Source organism: Phacochoerus africanus, chromosome 2 (genome assembly GCF_016906955.1).
Source record: "Phacochoerus africanus isolate WHEZ1 chromosome 2, ROS_Pafr_v1, whole genome shotgun sequence".
Taxonomy (NCBI): Eukaryota; Metazoa; Chordata; class Mammalia; order Artiodactyla; family Suidae; genus Phacochoerus; species Phacochoerus africanus.
Window position 1 is genome coordinate 278,898,030 of NC_062545.1, and position 17,098 is coordinate 278,915,127.

The 17,098-nt window shown below is 68.9% G+C and overlaps 1 protein-coding gene across 9 annotated transcripts; it reads left to right on the forward strand.

The window, feature by feature from the left end:
* Positions 1 to 5,159: 5,159 nt before the first annotated feature.
* On the forward strand, positions 5,160 to 17,092 carry EGFL7 (EGF like domain multiple 7). Of its 9 annotated transcripts, none has more exons than XM_047768965.1 (11): positions 5,172 to 5,371; positions 9,587 to 9,677; positions 12,742 to 12,830; positions 13,179 to 13,300; positions 13,526 to 13,642; positions 14,441 to 14,556; positions 14,750 to 14,845; positions 14,971 to 15,135; positions 15,769 to 15,833; positions 16,434 to 16,596; positions 16,767 to 17,092. In XM_047768965.1, the coding sequence occupies exons 2-11, from the start codon at positions 9,656 to 9,658 to the stop codon at positions 16,787 to 16,789; spliced, it is 978 nt and encodes a 325-aa protein (XP_047624921.1). In that variant the 5' UTR covers positions 5,172 to 5,371; positions 9,587 to 9,655; the 3' UTR covers positions 16,790 to 17,092. The 9 variants fall into 9 exon arrangements, 8 of the variants coding, with proteins under 8 accessions (XP_047624922.1, XP_047624921.1, XP_047624923.1 ...); XM_047768962.1 differs by lacking the exon at positions 5,172 to 5,371 and adding an exon at positions 7,980 to 8,166; XM_047768963.1 differs by lacking the exon at positions 5,172 to 5,371 and adding an exon at positions 7,980 to 8,166 and having other exon boundaries at positions 12,766 to 12,830.
* Positions 17,093 to 17,098: the final 6 nt, after the last annotated feature.

A 17,098-nucleotide genomic window follows, 5' to 3' on the forward strand; every position in this document is an offset into this window, starting at 1 on the left:
CTCCGTGGGGACCCCAGAGGACAGCCTGCAGGGCTCCCAGGTCCTCGGTGGTGGGCGGGGGTCCTGGGGGTGGAGCAGAGCAGCCTCCCTGCCTCTCTGAGGGCCACTGGGGGCCTGCCCGGATGGCGGCCTGAGCGGCGTTTCCTGCCATTGTCCAGAGCAGGGGGTGACCAGGAAGCGGCCATCCCCAGGCGGGCTGGCGGTGCAGGGAGTGGGCTGGGGGACATCCTGGCTGAGTCTGGCTGAGTCTGGCTGGCGTCATCTGCGCCAGGACGGCAGCCTGTGGCAGCAGCCCCAGTGGCCTAGGGGTGGGGGTGATTGCCACACCTGGGGGCCTGCCGGGCCTGCCTGCCCGGAGGGGCCCGCCTCCCTCCCCAGGAAAGGACACGGGGCCACCTTGGCAGTCCCAGTCGGTACAAGGGCAGAACGCAGAGCCGGACTCCAGAGCAGAGACGGGCCTGTGGGAGAACTCGCAGAGTGGCGGGCAGAACCCAGACACAAAGCACTGATCGCCTGGGGCCCCTGGGATCCTAGATCTGGGGGGGTGGGGGGGGCGGGTGGGAAGGGCAGGGAGAGCGTGCTGGGCGGCCTGGATTCTAATCCTGGCTCCACCATGTGCCAGGTGGCCCCAAGGGGCGGTTGGCTCCTCTGTTTTCCTCCATGGAAGCCAAGGAGGAAACCTGAGATTTAGCCAAGGGGTCTTGAGAAATCCTTACGACGGGGGCCGGAGCTGAGGGGCTCCCCCGGGGTCGCCTTTGGCCTCAGGGGGGCTGAACACACAGCCCAGCTCAGACCCAGCCCTGCTGTCTCCCCAGGCTGAAGAGGGCCCTGCCATCCCATCCTGGTCCCCCCCCAGATTGGGGGCCGGGGAGGCGAGAACGGGCTGGGTCTGTGGGGGATTCGCAGGCAGGGATGGGGCGGGGCCCCCCTGAAGGGCCCCTTGAGAACACGTGGGGGGTGCAGTGCCGGGACGCCTGCGGTCCAGGGGCTCCAGTGACCAAGTCCATCACGTCTGGGGAGGGACGGGCTCCTGAGGGCCCGTGGGACCCCTGGCTCGCAGTCCGCGAGGCGGGCGTGGCCCACAGTCTGCGTGCGTGACGTCCCGAGCGCCTCAAGGCTGGGTCCAGCCCCGACCCTGGCCAGGGAAGGCCACAAACTCTGGGTTGGGGTCCTGGCAGGGTGGCTGTCCAGGACCAGCGGGGGGTGTGACCTGACGCCCCAGTTGGGTGGTGAACTGGGGCAGCTCCTCCGATGACAAAGCACAGAGTGCCACAGGGCCCAGAATCCCCCTCCCAGACGCGTCCCCAAGAGAAGGGAACGTGCATGCGTGGGAGCCTGTACTCGCGGGCTCGCGGCAGCCCGATGGCCCAGCAGCAGGCGGGGCGTACACGGCGCCTCCAGAGCAGACGTTAAAGGAACAAGGTGCTGACTCTCCGCTCTGTGCATGGACCCCAGAACCACCCTGCCGAGGGGCGGAAGCCGTGCACACGAGCCGCCTGTAAGGAAGGTCCAGAAAAGACAAACCCAGACCCAAACGTGGTGGGGGCCGCGAGGCCGGGGGGCAACAGCCCAAGGCTGCGGGCTCCTCCAGGGTGATGGAGATGCTTTCACAGCGAGGTGACAGGGGCTGCCCAGCTCTGGGACTCTCCTGATGCCATCAAACTGTACCCTGCCTGGGTGGCTTGTGTGGCCTGTGAATCACGTGGCCATAAAGCTGTTACAGCAACCGAGGAAGCCCCTGGCGGAGCCTTGTTCTCACTGGCCGGCCTGGGCCTGCGCTGGGGCTCTGGCTGAGGTCACAGGGCTGGGGGGGACAGAGCCTGCTGGTCCCGGGGGGGGGGGGGGCGGGGGGCGCCTGCCATGGGGGTGGGGGGCTGACCAGGTGGGGGCAGGCAGCCTCTCTCCGTGTCCCCTGCGCCTGGTGGCGGGGGCGGCGGAGGGGGGTGGGGTCTCTGCAGCCTCTGGAGACCTGCAGCCCCGGTGGGCGGGCCTCCCTGCTCCAGGTGGGCTCTGCTCCTCTGGGGCGTCTGTTTACACAGCCAGATGGGAGCCCTGACACCCGGCCGAGGGGGGCCTCGCACCCCTCCCCCAGCAGTGGGGCCTCAGCGCTTTTCACCAGGAAAAGCCAGCTGGGGGGGTGGGGGGGAGAGGTCAGGCGGCCCCCTGGCCCCCTGACGCAGTTCCCCTTCCCCTGGGGGGAGGGGGTTCCTATTGTTCTCGGAGCCTGGTCCCCAATCTCCGGGCTCACTCACTTCCTGTTTCCTGGCTGAGAGGAAACAGAGATTTCTGGCGGGTGGCAGCGGCCACCCCCCCTTTCTCTTTACATTTTCAAGGATATTAAAATATAATGATAATAAGAGGTGGCTTGAGAGCTGAGGAGCCTGGACTGTGAGGGCTGGAGGAACCTCGGGGCCACTCATGGGGGCTCTTCACGTGGGGGGCACAGACCCCTTTGAGAGCCTACTGGAAGCTGTGGCCCCCTCCCCTCTGAAAAGGCTGGGGCACAACCTGTCCACCATGACAGAGGTTGGAGACTCCCAGGCACCCCCCGCCCCCAATCTGACTCCCGGGGAAACCAAGGCAGAGTCCTCTCAGGTCTGAGCTCCCTGGACACCCCCCGCCCCGCCCCAGAGACGCAGTCTCCCGGCACCACAGTCTCCCTGGGGAGGGGGCACCCACGCCGCTCCCAGCAGCCCTCCAACCCTGGCTGAGGGGCAGCCACAGTCACGGTCAGGGTCACGGTGCCTGAGCCCTGCCTGGGGGGGGCGCCCCGGGCGCCGAACCCTGCCCACTGCCCCACACGGGGCCGGGAGGGTGCTGCTCTCGGTTCATGGTCAGCCTGCCAGGGACGGTCTTTGTGACCTTGAGAGGTCATTCCTCCTCCGTGCACAGGTCAGGTGGCAGCATCAACCCTGCCCAGGGAGCCACATGCAGGCAGCGCCGGGCCAGCTGCCACCTTTGCTACGTTCTTTCCCCAAAGTCCTGGGAGAGGCTGGGCTGGGCGGGGAGGGGACAGGGTGTCCCAAACGGCGGTGCGGTAGGCAGGCCGCTAACTGAGCCGGTGCCCACACCTCACCTGCTGCCCCCCACCCCGCGGGTTCTCTGGAACTTCCCTCCCGTCCCGGGAGATACGGTGTTTTTTCCTTCACAGTCCTGCCCGTCCCATCCGTCGGGCTTTGGCGAATTGCAGCCTGACCCTGAGCGGGACTTCCGCCCAGGGCACCAGGCAGGGAGTGCAACCCCCTGCCTCCACCCCACGGCGGGGGCGCGGGTGTCCGTGGGTTGGGGGCAGCCTCCACGGCTGAACGAGCCTGGGTGCCCAACAAAGCTGGACTCTGGGACACGCCCGAGCTGCGGGGCTGAGGACCTGAGGGTGACAGGGCCGGGCCTGGCCACAGCACCGGGAGGGCGTCAGGCCTGGGAGGGCTCTCCCTGCTCAGCAAGACTCCACTAAGAGGCGCCCTGGCGGCCCTGCCCCCCTGGCCAGCACCTGAACCCCAACCTGGCCAGCAGCTCCAGAGACGAGCATTTCATGGAGGCTCCTGGGAGCCAGGGGCACACTGCACCCCACAGCAGCGATGACACCTGGCACCCCAAGCCCCTCCCCTGTCCACTGCCCAGTGGGCCTGGGACACTCATGCGCCTGCACCTTACAGACAGCTCTGTTCCCTGGGGGCTGCCCTGCTCCCCAAGTGCCCCCTGCCTGGCTCTCGCCCCGACCCCGGTGTCTCCCTTTCCCCAGAGAGGAAATCAGTGGTTCAAATTAGAAGAGTTTCTCCATCTCGTTATATTGAAGCATAAGAGCACAGCGTCACCACTGCACGATTATCAGAATGGCTCCAGTGACCGAGTGGACACGGGAACAAGTGCTGACGAGGCCGTGGGGCGTCTGAAGCTCCCGCACGGCTGCTGGGGCTGAGCCGGAGCAACCCTGGGCAGGGGTTGGCTTCGTGCCTCTCCTGGGACGAGGACAGCGCCGGGTGCACGTCGGTGCCCACGAGAAACCAGCCCATACGTGCATCTGCCCATAGGCCAGTTCAAGGCGTTTCGAGGCAGCGCGGTTGGTAAGACCCAAAGCCAGCAGTGCTGTGGGTGCAAATCGGGTCTGAGCACACAGGCGGGTCCTGGTGGAGCAGGAGAGGCCAGACGCAGCGTGGGCACCGCCGGGCGCATCTCTGCAGCCTCGCTGTAATGCAGGTTTGCAGGCCACCTCTGGGTGGGGGCCAGCCCTGTCCCAGGACCCTGTGGGCAGCAGTGGCTGAGGCAGACGAGGCCCCACTAGGCTCTGTGGCGCTCAGGCTGGGTGAGCGGGTGGGCAGCGCGTGAGGGCTGGGACTTTGTCCTGGGTGCCTAGGGGAGCCTGTGGTGGGGCTTCCTCAGGGTGTCATGTGTTCTGACGTCCCCCTTCACAAAGTCCCTGCGAACAGGGGTGCAGGCCGGGATGCTCAGCAGGACGAGGAAGTCGCCGCCGGGCAGGAAGTGTGGCGACCAGGATGGGGTGGGGGCTGAGCCCAGGGGACCCACTGGGAACCAAGGGTAGGGAAAGGACGTTTGCGGGCCTCCTGCCTGGGCAGCGGCGGATGGACGGGCAGCAGAAAGGCTGTGCGGGTCGGATGGGTCCCCAGGGAGAAGCCAGCAGAAGGGGCCCAGGGTCCCCCGGGGGCCTCCCACTGTTCGGAACCCCTGGGCTCCACGTCCAGAGCGTCCATTTCCCGCTGGCCGACCCTAGACGGTCACCGTCCCCCGCGAGCCCTGGGCGCATCGTCTGAAAATGGAAGGTCCTCAGCACCAGGGTGTTGGGCGAGGGCCATGCCCAGTGCCCACAGCGGGCACGCTAACAGACATGCAGGGGACGCGTGGGCGTAGGCAACACAGAGTTGAAGGCCCCGCTGCCAGACAGAGCCCCTTCCCCTGTGGGACCTCGCGTTCCCTCTGGGACCTGGCCCAGCTCTGTAGACAGCTCCCGGGACCCAGGGGTCTGCAGGCTCCCTCCCGGCCCCCAGGGACGGTCACTGGGCCTGGCGCATGCATCGCTTCATGAAGGGCCAGCCTCATCTGGCCCGAATCTGGCTGACAGAGCCATCCTGTCCCCGAGGCCAGCGGCCACTCTGGGGGGTAAACAGGAAGCCCCATCTGTCCCCTGCTCTGGTCTTTCCCTCCCACGGCCCGGCTCACACGCCACGCCGGTGCCCCTCTGCCCCGAGCAGCCTCAGATGCCCGCACTGGCTCGGCCCAGGGCTGGGACCACCCGCTCCTGGGGCTGCGGAGGCCAAAAGCCCGGTGGTGAGAGCTCATAAGAGGCTCCCGAGAGGACCAGGAGGCCCCAGCCGACCCCTGCCACGCCCCGCAGCTGACCTGAGGCTCTGAGAAGGTAAGGGGGCGCGACGCCTCCCCATCAACAGCAAGACCGCGCAGGCGGCCAGGAGGCAGCTCATCCCCGCGCCCGCTGACCGTGGGGCAGAAGGGAACGGAGGCCTGGTGCGGGCACGGGCTCCAGCGATGGGGGCCACGTCTGGGACCAAATCCTGGGCTTCCAGCCCCCACCAGGTCCTGCCTTGGACGCCACAGCTGAGGCCAGCGAGGCCTTGGGCCGGGGTCGCTGAGCCACCCCTGTGTGGACAATCCCTGACCTGTCGCACAAGGAGGCCACCTCTATGCCGAGCCTGTGAGGTGGGGTCTGGAAGCCAGAGGGGGGAGGCCCTGCCCTGGGGGAGGCACAGCTCCTTCCCAAACTGATTCCTGCCTGGCGACGAGTTCCTTGACCCAAAGCGGGGGTCGGGGCCTCCTTGGAGGTGGGCCAGTCGTCCCGGCCGCCCCAGGCCTCCAGCCTGAGCACTGAGTGAGTCCCCTCTGCCATGCCCCAGGCACCTGGAGTCCAGGGGGTGCCAGGTGGCCCCTTCTTGTCCTCTGCCCGCCCCCCTGCAGCCCCTCCCTGTCCCTGATCTGCCCCGGGTTGGGCAGGACCCCAGCCGCCTCCCGCGTTGGCTGCTGAGGTTCCGGGACCTGAGCACGGAGGACGCTGTGGGGTTTGGGGCGACAGGCCGGCCCAGGCTGGTGTGCGGGGCCCTGGGCCAAAGCCTCCTTTCCTGGCATTGGTTCTGGTCTCGGCCCGGGGTGGGCAGAGCTTGTCCAGAGGGGTCACAGAGCAGTGGGGACCCCAGAAGCTGTGGGTAGCAGAGGAGCCAGCACAGTGAGGACTGGGTGTGGGGACCCGGGACTCTGCTCGCTCCAGGCCTGTAATTTCACCCCCAGGCTCCCGGCAGCCCTCCAGAAAGTTCTCTAACAGGCTCAGGACGCAGAGGGAGGGGTGGTCCACTAGCTACTCCCCAGCATGGACAGGTCTGCCCCCAGGGTTGGGGCCCAGGAGGAACTGGGGTCCCTGAGAAAAGACAGAAAGGGGGCTGCCTCTGTCCTGCTCGCCTGGGGCGTCTTCCCTCCTGGGCCTGAGCCTCCTCATCCGGACACATGAGGGGCTGACCCCTCACCAGACCCTGTCTGTGTGTGCTGTTTCTTCCACCCGGGGGTTCAGAGCAGATCCCTAGGCCTAGGGTCTGGGGGATGTGGGCTGGGGCGGGGGGCACCTCCTGGGGGAGAGGGGAAGCCCAACTGGGTCCCTGCACTAAGCACCCTGAGCAGGCACACAGCCCTTGGGCAAGTGGGCCCTCGGGCGTGAGAGGGAGCAGGGCCCAGGGGGCCAGGGTGGGCTGGCGGGGAAGAGGTGGGGGACGGGCCCCCCAAAACTGCCTCCTGCTGGAACTGATGCCTGAGGGCCCGGCGCCACAGCCACTCCACTGGCTGGCACCTCCCTTGGCCCCGTGGAACAGAGGGGGAGACTGAGGCCCAGCGAAGAGAAGGCCCTGGGCCCCCCTCCCGTGGCAGCCTGGAGTTTCCCAAGTCTCCGGCCTTCCTCTCGGCTGGGTCGTCCCGCTGGGCGGGGCCGGAGGGCGGTCTGGCCAAGTTGGTGCGAGGCCAGAGGCATGAGGGCATCCAGACTGGGGGGCCAACCCCGGAGCAGGGCTTATACCCGAGGACAACGGGCTTTGGCGGGGTGCTGCCCACTCAGAGCCCTGGCCGGATGGGTGGCCAGTGTGTCCTCCATAGCTGCCCGGCTGCCCTTGGGCACCCCCTCCGCCACCAGCACAGCCACCCGTGCTCTGCCCGCAGGTCCCCAGCACCGCCAAAGAGAGGAAACTGCGGGTCAGACCTGGGGGCCGGGCCACACGGGGAATCTGAAGAAGCCTCAACTCTGGCCGTCCTGAGGCACCTCCATTCCCCCCCACCAGCCCCCTCGGCCTCTGGAGGCCAAGGGAAGCAAGAGGGCCAGGGAACTCCCTCTCCTGCCCTGGAGGGGAGCCCTCGAGGCGGGCCTGGGGACCTCGGGCCCCGCTTGCACACCCCCAGGAGTGGGGGGCTCACTACCCCATTCCTGGAGAAGGCCCGAGTCTTGGAGCTGATGTCTGCCCCTCCCTGTGCCCCCCACCTCGGCCACTCTGGGCCCCAGGGACCCATAGAACCGGCCGTTCTCGGACCAGCCAGACCTCTCCCGGCTGCCCCCACCCTCGGACTCCCGTGGGCAGCACACACACACGGCCTGAGGGTCACAGAACCAAGGGGCCCTTCTGTGGAGCCGCACTTAACGCGGGCCCAGCAGCCGAGGGGCCCACAGCCCTGGGTGCCAGACACATCCGCCAACACACTGAGACCAGCCAGGTCCCAGGGTCACCTGCCGGGCCGGGGCATCATCTCTGGCTGCTTCACGATGAGACGCTGATGTCCCTGGGGACAGCCCCCCCCCCCCGCCCACCTGCCCAGCAGCCTGGCCAGGCCCCTCCCTCAGCGGCCCCCCACCCGCCCCCAGTCTCCTGTTTGTTCACTGAGAGACCCCGTTATCAGCGGAGAGCACACACAGGAAGTCCGGCCGGGAAGGGCCCAGCCCAGTCCCGATTTACACGGGACGGAGCATAAAAAGCCGCCCTTCCTCGCCCCGGGAGGAGCCTCCCTGCCCAAGTCCGCCGTCCCCATGGCCAAGTCGGAGGCTCCAGCGGAGCGGACAGGCAGGCGGCTTCTGGAGGTGCTCCGAGGGGGCCAGCGAGGGGTCGGGCCCATCCCCGGCCCGAGGAGGCAGCTGTGGTTGCCATGGCCCAGCCTGGGCCCGGGCAGCGTCAGGTATGGCGGGGGCAGCCTTGGAGGGGCAGGGAGCGGGCAGAGTGGAATCAGCGCCTCTCGGCACCTGCAGGCTCAGCTCCGAGGGCTCTGCCCTCCACTCCCAGGGCCAGCGCCTCGTCCTCCCTATGTCCCTATGGGCGCCATTCCTACTGCACCAGAGACACTCATGCCCCTTGGCCAAGGGCACCCGCTTCTGGGTGACCGAGTCCAGGCTGGCCTGCCTGACTCTGATACTTCCGCCGGCGGCCCAGCAGCTGCTGTGAGCCCTGAAGGACACGGTACGGTGGCCACCCTGCCCGTCGCCCCCCACCCCCACCCCTACCCCCGGGCCAGCTCTGCTTTCCCGGCGAGGCCCCCGGGCTCAGCAGCAAGGCCCACCTCGGCCGGCCCCTCTGCTGAGAACTGCGTGTCCACGGCACCCTCCAAGGCTGAGCGGGCATGCCTGGGGGTGTCGGGCAGGGGCACCGGGGGACCCAAACCCACGTCTACAGCCAGGGCAGGCACCAGGAGCGCCCGCCTTCTGCTGGCCTGGCCAGGGGGACGGGCAGAGGGACAGCTCAGTGGGACAGGCGCATGCACCCTGTCCGTGCACCTTGCTCCCCAGGGGAGCCCCCGAGCCAGAGGGGGGCCCTGCTCTCCTGCTGCCCGTGGCCGCATCAGCGTGCCGTGAGGATAGCCGTTTTCCAGATGAGAAAGCCAGTGAGGCCTCCGCAAGGGCCAGCAGAGGCAGGGCCAGACGACCCAGCTCCCCAGGCCGCCCCTTTCTGCTCAGGCCAGAGGTCAAAGGGTCAAGTGACCCGCTTCAGGGATTGGATGGGGGCCAGGGGACAGGACAGGAAGCTCTCCCTCCAGCCCCCCCCAGGCCGGGCTCTTAACTCTGCGGCCTGGGCTGGGTGAGGGCGGCCTGCTTGGCTTAGGGGAGTCAGGGACGCCCCCTTTCCCAACAGAGGCATCCCTGCCACCCCAGCCACCCTCAGACCTCCTTCCAGGGCCTTCCAGGGCCCCCAGTCCAGGAAGGGGCTCCTGTCCAGACACTGGTCCTTTCCCTCTCTTACCTCCTGGGCACCAAGCAGGCCCGAGCCGGACGCTTCACAGCTGCGGCTCTGCCCGGGGCCCCCTTCCCCATGATTCTTTAGAAGGCCACCCCGCAGGGGTCATTACAGAAGGACTTTCATCTTCACGCACCCCGGCCCTTCCACGCCCAGCCCGGGAACCCCTGGGCACAGACACACCCAGGCTGCAGGTATAGGCAGAGCTGAGAGGCCCAGTCAGCTCTGGCCATCAGAGGGGGGTAGCTCTGTAGGCCAAGGGCAGGCTGGGGTCCCACAGCAGCATCAAGACTGGCCCCGATCACCTTCCCATCTCCTAGACATCAGGGGACCAAGGCTGTGCCATCAGCCTCCCTGTCTCTGACCCGCAGGCCCCGGCACCGGGGAGCCACGGGCAGCCCCCACCAGCCGGAAGAGCAGCTGCCGCCAGCGTCAGGGGCATGAGGGAGGCCCCCTCCCCAGGTGAGTGCCACAGCAAACCCCAATGCCCCAGGCAGCGCAGGGGGCCTGGCCAGGCCTGGGCGGGTTTTACACGCACCCACACTTAGGGCACCAGGGCCCCGCCCCGTCTCAGGATCAAGGGCAGAAACTGCCGAGGGGTCAGGCCCAGGCGCTCCTGCACAGTGATGGCCCAGGAATGACACAGTTCCTGGGTTCCAACTGTGCCAGCTGCTCTCGCTGGGCCCCAGCAGCCCTGGCCGCTCTGCCCTGCGCAGCTGCTTTAGCCCATGCTGCAAATGTGGGAAGGGAGCCCGGGGAGGTGACTGGTCCCGAGCCCCCAGTGGCCACCATGCAGCTAGGGGACAGCTTGAGGGCCTGAGAAGCACTTAGGGCATCCCAACTGTCCTGAACCAAGACGGCCCCAGGGGGAGCCCCACAGGGCCCCTAACCTGGCACACTGGCTGGGAGGAAGGCTGGGTGTCACCCCAGGACCCAGGCGGGCTCTGCCCAGGCCTCCGTGTCATCTCTGGAAGTTCCACGTCTGGCAGCAGGAGGGGGCATGATGGCCACTCCACGCGTGGCTGCAGGGCAGCAGGATCGGCTTTGCCTCCTACACCCACCCCAGTGCCTAGGTAGCTGGCCTCCGGTTGCCGGCCCACCCCGGAGCTGGGGCTCAGCCTGGGGGGGTGGGGGTGGAGAGCTGGCCACCCCCGCCCGTGTGCATCCCCAAGCGGCCTCCGGGCACCTGGCTGCCTCCGAGCCCTGCGTCCCCGGGAGCGGGGCTGGGAGGGGCGGCCGCGCTCGGAGGCGGGCTGTGCGTCAGGAGCCCCGGGGTCTCGCTGACTCACTGCCTGGCCCCGGGGGCGCCGCGCGCCGCGGAGCCTCAGTTTCCCAACCTGCGCAATGGGGCCGGCCCGGGACGCGGGCGGCTGGGCGCCCTCCCGGGGCGGGGGCGGGGCGGGGGCGGGGCCGGGCCGGCCGGGGCGGGGCCGGGCCGGGCGGGCGGGCGGGCGGGGGCCGGGGCCCCTCGGCGCGGTGGCGGCAGCGGCGCGTGCGCGCCCCGGCTCGGGCGGTGAGTGCGGAGGGAGCGGGGCGCCCGGCTGGGGGCGCGGGGACCGCGGCGGGCGGGGGTCCGCTGCCTTCGGGCTGGGGGGCTCGGGGTCGGGGACCTCGCGGCGCACGGAGCTGGGGGGCGACGCACAGCGACCGCGGGGAGCGCAGAGGTGAGCGGGCCGGGAGCGCGGGGCTCTGCCGCACGGTCACCCGACCCCCAGCCCGGCCCCGGATCCCGTGCCTGGGTCCGGAGAATGGGCCCAGTGGCCTTGGCAAAGGGCGCCCCCTGCTGGTGACGGGCGGCGCGGGCCGGGCGGCGCGGGAGGCCGGGACAGGGGGGCGGGGGGCGCCCCGGGGCGCCCCCTGCCCCTCATCTCCCCGTCTGGGGCCCCGCGCCTGTCCCAGGGCCTGACTCAGAGCCCCGCAGGCCCCGACCCCGCAGCCCGGGCCAGCCGTACCCTGCGGTGGCCGGCGCGGGGGGAGGTGTCACTTCTCTCGCTCCCACTCCCCACGGAGCCGGCCGTGCAGGGGGAAGGGGAGGCTCGGGTGAGCGGTGCAGACGCCGCAGCCCCAGGGAGTTATCCCGCAGTCTCACCCCGTCCTAACAGCCAGAGCACCCCGCGAGTGGAAGGGCAAAGCCAGGCTTGTTGCCCTGCAGTGGAGTCAGGCGCCTCCCTCTGCAGACTCAGTCTCCCGAGTGGAGCGGGGGCTGTGGGGAGGCAGCCGGCAGGTGGTGGGCAGGGCTCCTGCAGACACTCCGAGGGCATGGGACATTACTGCATATCCCTCTGGCGGCGCCCCCCACCCTGTTACAGCAGGGCTGTGACCCCAAAGGGAAGGGAAGGGAAATGAGACTCTGCCAGACCGGCACAGGCCGGGCAGCGCCATCGGCTTCCTCTCGCCTGGCAGGCAAGCGTGACTTTCAAAAACCAGACGCTCTGTTCCCCTTCCCAGTGGCCTCGTAGGTCGCGGAGGTGCTGGTGGCTCTTCGTGGGGAAAGGTTGGTTAGGTTGGCCTGAGATGCCCTCCCAGAGGTGCCCGGTGTGGGTAGGCACAGGGTCCGTGGGGACCTGGAGGCCCAGCCCACCAGCCCCCTCTGCCTGCCCAGAGCCCTCTGTCCCCACATTTCAATTCTTGCCTGGACCCCCAGGCCCGCTCCCTACCTGACCCCCGCGGAGTTCATCTTCCAAGCTGGCTCTGACCGGCAGGACATGCCCTGCCCACCACTGCAAGAAGCACCCCCACTATCCCAAACTAAGTCCCTCGGCTCAGGGGCCCACCACAGCCTCTGACTGCTCAGCCACCCAAGCTCCCACCCCCCCGCCCCAGAGCAGGGGCTGCAGGAAGGGGCCCGAGCAGCTGCCTTCCTGCCCTGCCCAGGGCCATGTGACACAGTGGGCAAGGCCATGGGCTGAGGGCCCAGCTGCATCCCTGCATGGACTGGGCACACGGAGCCCGGGGACGGAGAGCTCCCCAGCACCTTGGCTGCATGGGGGACAGCAGCCCCTCCCCAGACCGTACAGGCCACCCCCCGGCCCCCGATCCAGCCCCCTGGCTTGTCGCAGACCTTTCGTTCTGGGCCGGGGTTTCTCACATTCCCAGGAAACCCTCTCTGGGCCTCCCCGGCTCCCATCCACAGCCAGGACAGGGACAGTGATGGCTCCCCTGGCACATGGGGGCAGGGCTCCAGTCCCCTCCAGGTGGGCGCCCAGAGGGGCCACTGTCTTGGGAGCCCAGGGGGCTGTTTGCCATTCAGTCCCCAGCATAGGCGTCACCCCTCCTAGGTGCAGGCCCAGCGCTGTTCTGCACGCCGGGTGGCTGCACCCTAATGGGCTCCCTATCTGGCAGATGAGGTCACTGAGCCAGCTGGGAAGAGTCCCAGCTCTGCCACTAGCACCCCATTCGTAGGCTGAGATGGGGTGCAAGCCCTGCCCAGCTATGGAACGGGCACCAGACCCAGCGGGGGGGAGGGAGAGTTGGCCCTACCCACCCTGGCCCCGCCCTCCCCGGTGAACCTGACCGAGCCCAGCAGGGTCCGGATGCCTCTCTCCCCAAGCAAGGACGTTCGTGGACCCCGGATGTCTTGGCCCCTCTGTGGTCCCTGGGCTGTATGTGACTGAGGTGAGAAGAGCTGGCACCCACCTGTGAGGCTCTCCCCCTGCAATGGGAGGCCCTGAAGAAGCAGCTCAACTTGGAGTTCCCACTGTGGCACAGTGGGTTAAGAACATGACTGCACCGGCTGGGGTCACTGGGGAGGCATGGGTTCGATCCCCAGCCTGGCACAGTGGGTTAAACCATTCGGCGCTGCAGTGTAGGTCGCAACTGCAGCTCAGATGCAGTCCCTGGCAGGGGAACTTCCATATGCTGCCCGTGTGGACATTAAAAAAAAAAAAAAAAGCAGCCCAGCCAGGGGCTTGGCCTTGAGGCGGGGTCGCACAGGGACTTATGGGGTCCTGCCTTGTGCTCCAGGCCACCCTGAGGAGAAGGCCGTCCCCCCTGGAAACACAGGCCATGTGGGGCTCCCGGGAGCTGCTTCTGGTGTGGTTCCTGGTGCTGGCAGCAGGTGGCACCGAGCACGTCTACCGGCCTGGGTGAGCTGGGGCTCAGGCTTCTGGGTGCCAGGGCAGCGGCGGTGCAGGCCAGGAGCCTTCAGCCTCTCCCCAGGGCAGCCCCCAACATCTGGGGGCCTGGCTCTTCTCTGCGGCTCTGGCTGGGGGTCCATCCCAGCGACTTTGGCAAATCCCGTGGGTTCTGGGGCTGCGGGCAGGGGTCCCAGGAGCCCCCCCACTGACTTTCCGGCCCCGTCACCCCCGCAGCCGCAGGGTGTGTGTCGTCGGCATTCCCAGGGGCCCCGTGTCCGAGTCCTTCGTGCAGCGCGTGTACCAGCCCTTCCTCACCACCTGCGACGGGTACCGGGCCTGCAGCACCTACCGGTGAGCACTGCCCACAGCCGTGAGGCCCACCGGCCACCCAGGACCCCGGGGCGGGAGGGCGGGGCAGCGCTGCTGGGAAACCGGGGCCCGGAGCCGCGGAGGCCTTGCCGAGGCCCCGTCCCAGCGGGTGGCAGGGACGGCTGTAACTTGGGCCATCGGGATCGGGATGGGGGCCCAGTGGCCTCAGCCATCAGCCCTCTGCTGCGCCAAGGGCGTCCGGCGCCCCTGCTCCCCACCCTTATTTTAGAGGGTCACCCACCCTGCCTGCCCCCCTCCGCACGGCAGCCCCCATGTGGTCCTCCCCCGTCCCAACACCCAGTCTGTGCCCACATGAGGGGCACGCATCTCTGGTTCTTCTGTGGGAATGGGGCTTAAAAAGCTTTTCCTTTCTGTAAGCTTCTTAAAGACCTCCGGGGGCCGGGGGCAGGGGGCAGGGGGCGAGGACAGTGTGGCAAGGCCCTTCCCCTCACGGCTCTCCCCAAGGTGTCACCTCTGCTCCATGCCAGGCACAGCCGGGCTTCAGGCCACGCCCTGGGGTCCCACTCATCAGGACAGCGTGGGGCAGGGGGATGGCCGTGCCCCTGAGGTGCCAGGCTGGGAGTGACGGCTCCTGTGGCTTCTGGAGGGCACGGGATCAGAGCCAGCCCCAAAGACAGGCGGACACACAGGGCAGACAGTGCCTCTCGCGGGCTGTCTGGGGAAAACCCTGGCCTGGGCCCAGGAGACCTAGTGGCACCGCTCAGGCCACCCTGTGAGGGCCAGGCCCCCCTGAGCCACCCCTGCCCCCCACCCCCGCAGGACCATCTACAGGACTGCCTACCGCCGCAGCCCTGGGCCAGCCCCCGCCCGGCCCCGCTATGCCTGCTGCCCGGGCTGGAAGAGGACCAGCGGGCTCCCTGGGGCCTGTGGAGCAGGTGAGGGCTCCACACACCGGGGTTCACGCAGATGGAGCCGAGTTAGGCAGCGCATCCCGCTCTCCAGCCCCGGGCCGAGCACGGGGCTGCTCTGCTCTCAAAACCTGCTTGGCACCCCCCACACACACACTGTCTGCCACCCCTGCGGGGCCCTGGGGACCCTCCTGAGCTGATGCCGGGCCTCCCCCCACAGCAATATGCCACCCGCCATGCCAGAACGGAGGGAGCTGTGTCCGGCCAGGCCGCTGTCACTGCCCTGCAGGGTGGCGGGGCGACACCTGCCAGACAGGTGAGGCTGGGTCCCACTTCCCGGGGGGGGGGGGAGGCCTCCAGGCACCTCGCTGCATGGGCCCCTGGCGGGTCTAGAGGGGGCTCAGCATGGCGCCGCCCCTGCCTGACACCACGTTCCCACAGATGTGGATGAGTGCAGTGCCGGAGGGGGCGGCTGTCCCCAGCACTGTGTCAACACCGCAGGCAGTTACTGGTGTCACTGTCCGGAGGGGCACAGCCCACCTGTGGACAGGGCATTCTGCCTGCCCAGGAGAGGGACCTCCAGGGTGGCCCCAAACCCCACAACAGGTAAACTCCCTGCTGGTCTGTACCCCCTCTGCTAAGCCGGGGGGGGGGGGATGGGCAGGGAGGTGGGGTGGCAGGTGCGATGGGGGCTCCCCAACCTGGGCTCCTCCCCCGAGAACTGGGGGGGTGGAGGTATGTCGCAGGGACCATGGGGAGGGCCTCAGCTCAGCCTAGAGTGGAAGACCCCCCCCCCCGCGCCCCTCCCAGGGTCCCACCGGCATCCCTGCCCAGGCAGCCTGGGGACACAGCGCTCGCGCTGGCGACGGGACATTATTACTTTTGGTACGCGCTGTGACACTTCAAACTCGTACCGTGAGTAATAATGCGCCGTCGGCAGCCCAGCACCGAGAGCACGGCGCGGACCTCGGCTGGAACCACCCTCGGCTCGGCGGGGACCCTGGACCCTGACCTAATGGAGAGGGGGCCCGGGGGGCTGCGTCTGCCCAGAGCCACCTCCCAGCCCCCAGGTCGGCCCAGGTGGACGGCCGGGGCCCCGGATGGGGGAGAGGGGCTCGCCACGACAGGGGGGCTGCGCCCCACACCCGGAGCGGTGGCTCCGCACGGGGTACGAGGCCAGCCTGCGGGGGGTGCAGCGTGGAAGCCGGGCGCCCCTGACTCGGCCGCTGGCTCTCCCAGGAGCGGACAGTGCAGTGAAGGAGGAAGTGCAGAGGCTTCAGTCAAGGGTGGACGTGCTGGAGCAGGTGAGGCCAGAGCTGGGCACCCAGGGCCTCGCCCGGAGCCTCCCCTTGGCTCCTGGTGCGGCTCAAACCCCTGAGGTGGAGGTGGGGTTCAATGGGGGCACCCTGGAAGGCTTCCTGGATACTGACAGCCGAGGGGCCCTTGGCCTGGGCACCATGCCAGGCAGGGGCAATGGACAGTGACTGGGACCCCAAGGCCGGGGGGCGGGGCTACAGAGAGTGGGAAGCCAGGCCCTGCCCACTCCTGCCTTTGTCCCTGCAAGGAGAATGCCCCTGTGGCCCTGCCATAGGGTCCGTGGCATGAGAGCCCTCAGGAGCTCCGGTCCACTCCTCGTAGCTCCTCTGACCCGGACCCCAGGTCTCAGGGACCGCCGGTCAGGCTGGCCTGTGTAATTAATGTCCCTCTGCCCACCTGCTGGGCTCTCCTGGCGCCAAAGCTCCCTCTGGTGGACATCCGGGGCCCTGCAGCTAGAACCGGGTCGGGCCGGGCAGTGCCCTTGCTGGCCTCAGTATTGTCCTTAAGTCCTTGTGGACCAGAGGGTGAGGGGCTGGTCCAGAGTTGCACAGGCCCATCCCCACCCGGGCCCTCTGCCTGCCCTGCAGAAGCTGCAGCTCGTGCTGGCCCCGCTGCACAGCCTGGCCTCTCGCGCCCTGGAGCACGGGCTCCCTGACCCCAGCAGCCTCCTGGCCCACTCCCTCCAGCAGCTGGACCGCATCGACTCTCTGAGCGAGCAGATCTCCCTCCTGGAGGAGCAGCTGGGCTCCTGTGAGTCCCTGCGCCCCACCCCCTGCACCCACGGAGGCCCTGCAGCCTCAGACACTGAGGCTGGGCCGGTTCCTGCCCAGAGGCCAGAGGGCGAGGTGGGGCAGCGCAGGCCAGGCTGGAAGGTGGGGGAACTGTGACCTCCGACCCAGCCTCCCCCTATCCGCCCGCAGGTTCCTGCAAGAAGGAGCTGTGACAGGCCCGGCCCAGGCCCCCTCCTCCAGCCACCAAGACTCTCCCCTCGCCGCGCCCTGCCCTGGGCCCCATCCCCCACCGCCACCACTCCTCACCAGGGACCCCCAGGCCCCCCCGTGGGGCAGGGCTGAGTGAGGGTCCTCTCCCACTCCCAGCTGGTCGGACCCCTCCACCCAGCCCCTCCACCTGGCCGCCCTGGGGGCCTGGTGGGCCCGGCTGAGGGACGGTACGAGGGCTCCCTGCCCAGGGCACCGTGCCACTTACTGGGCAGCCCTGGTTTTTGTTGGAATAAAATGAGACTTGAGCCGCG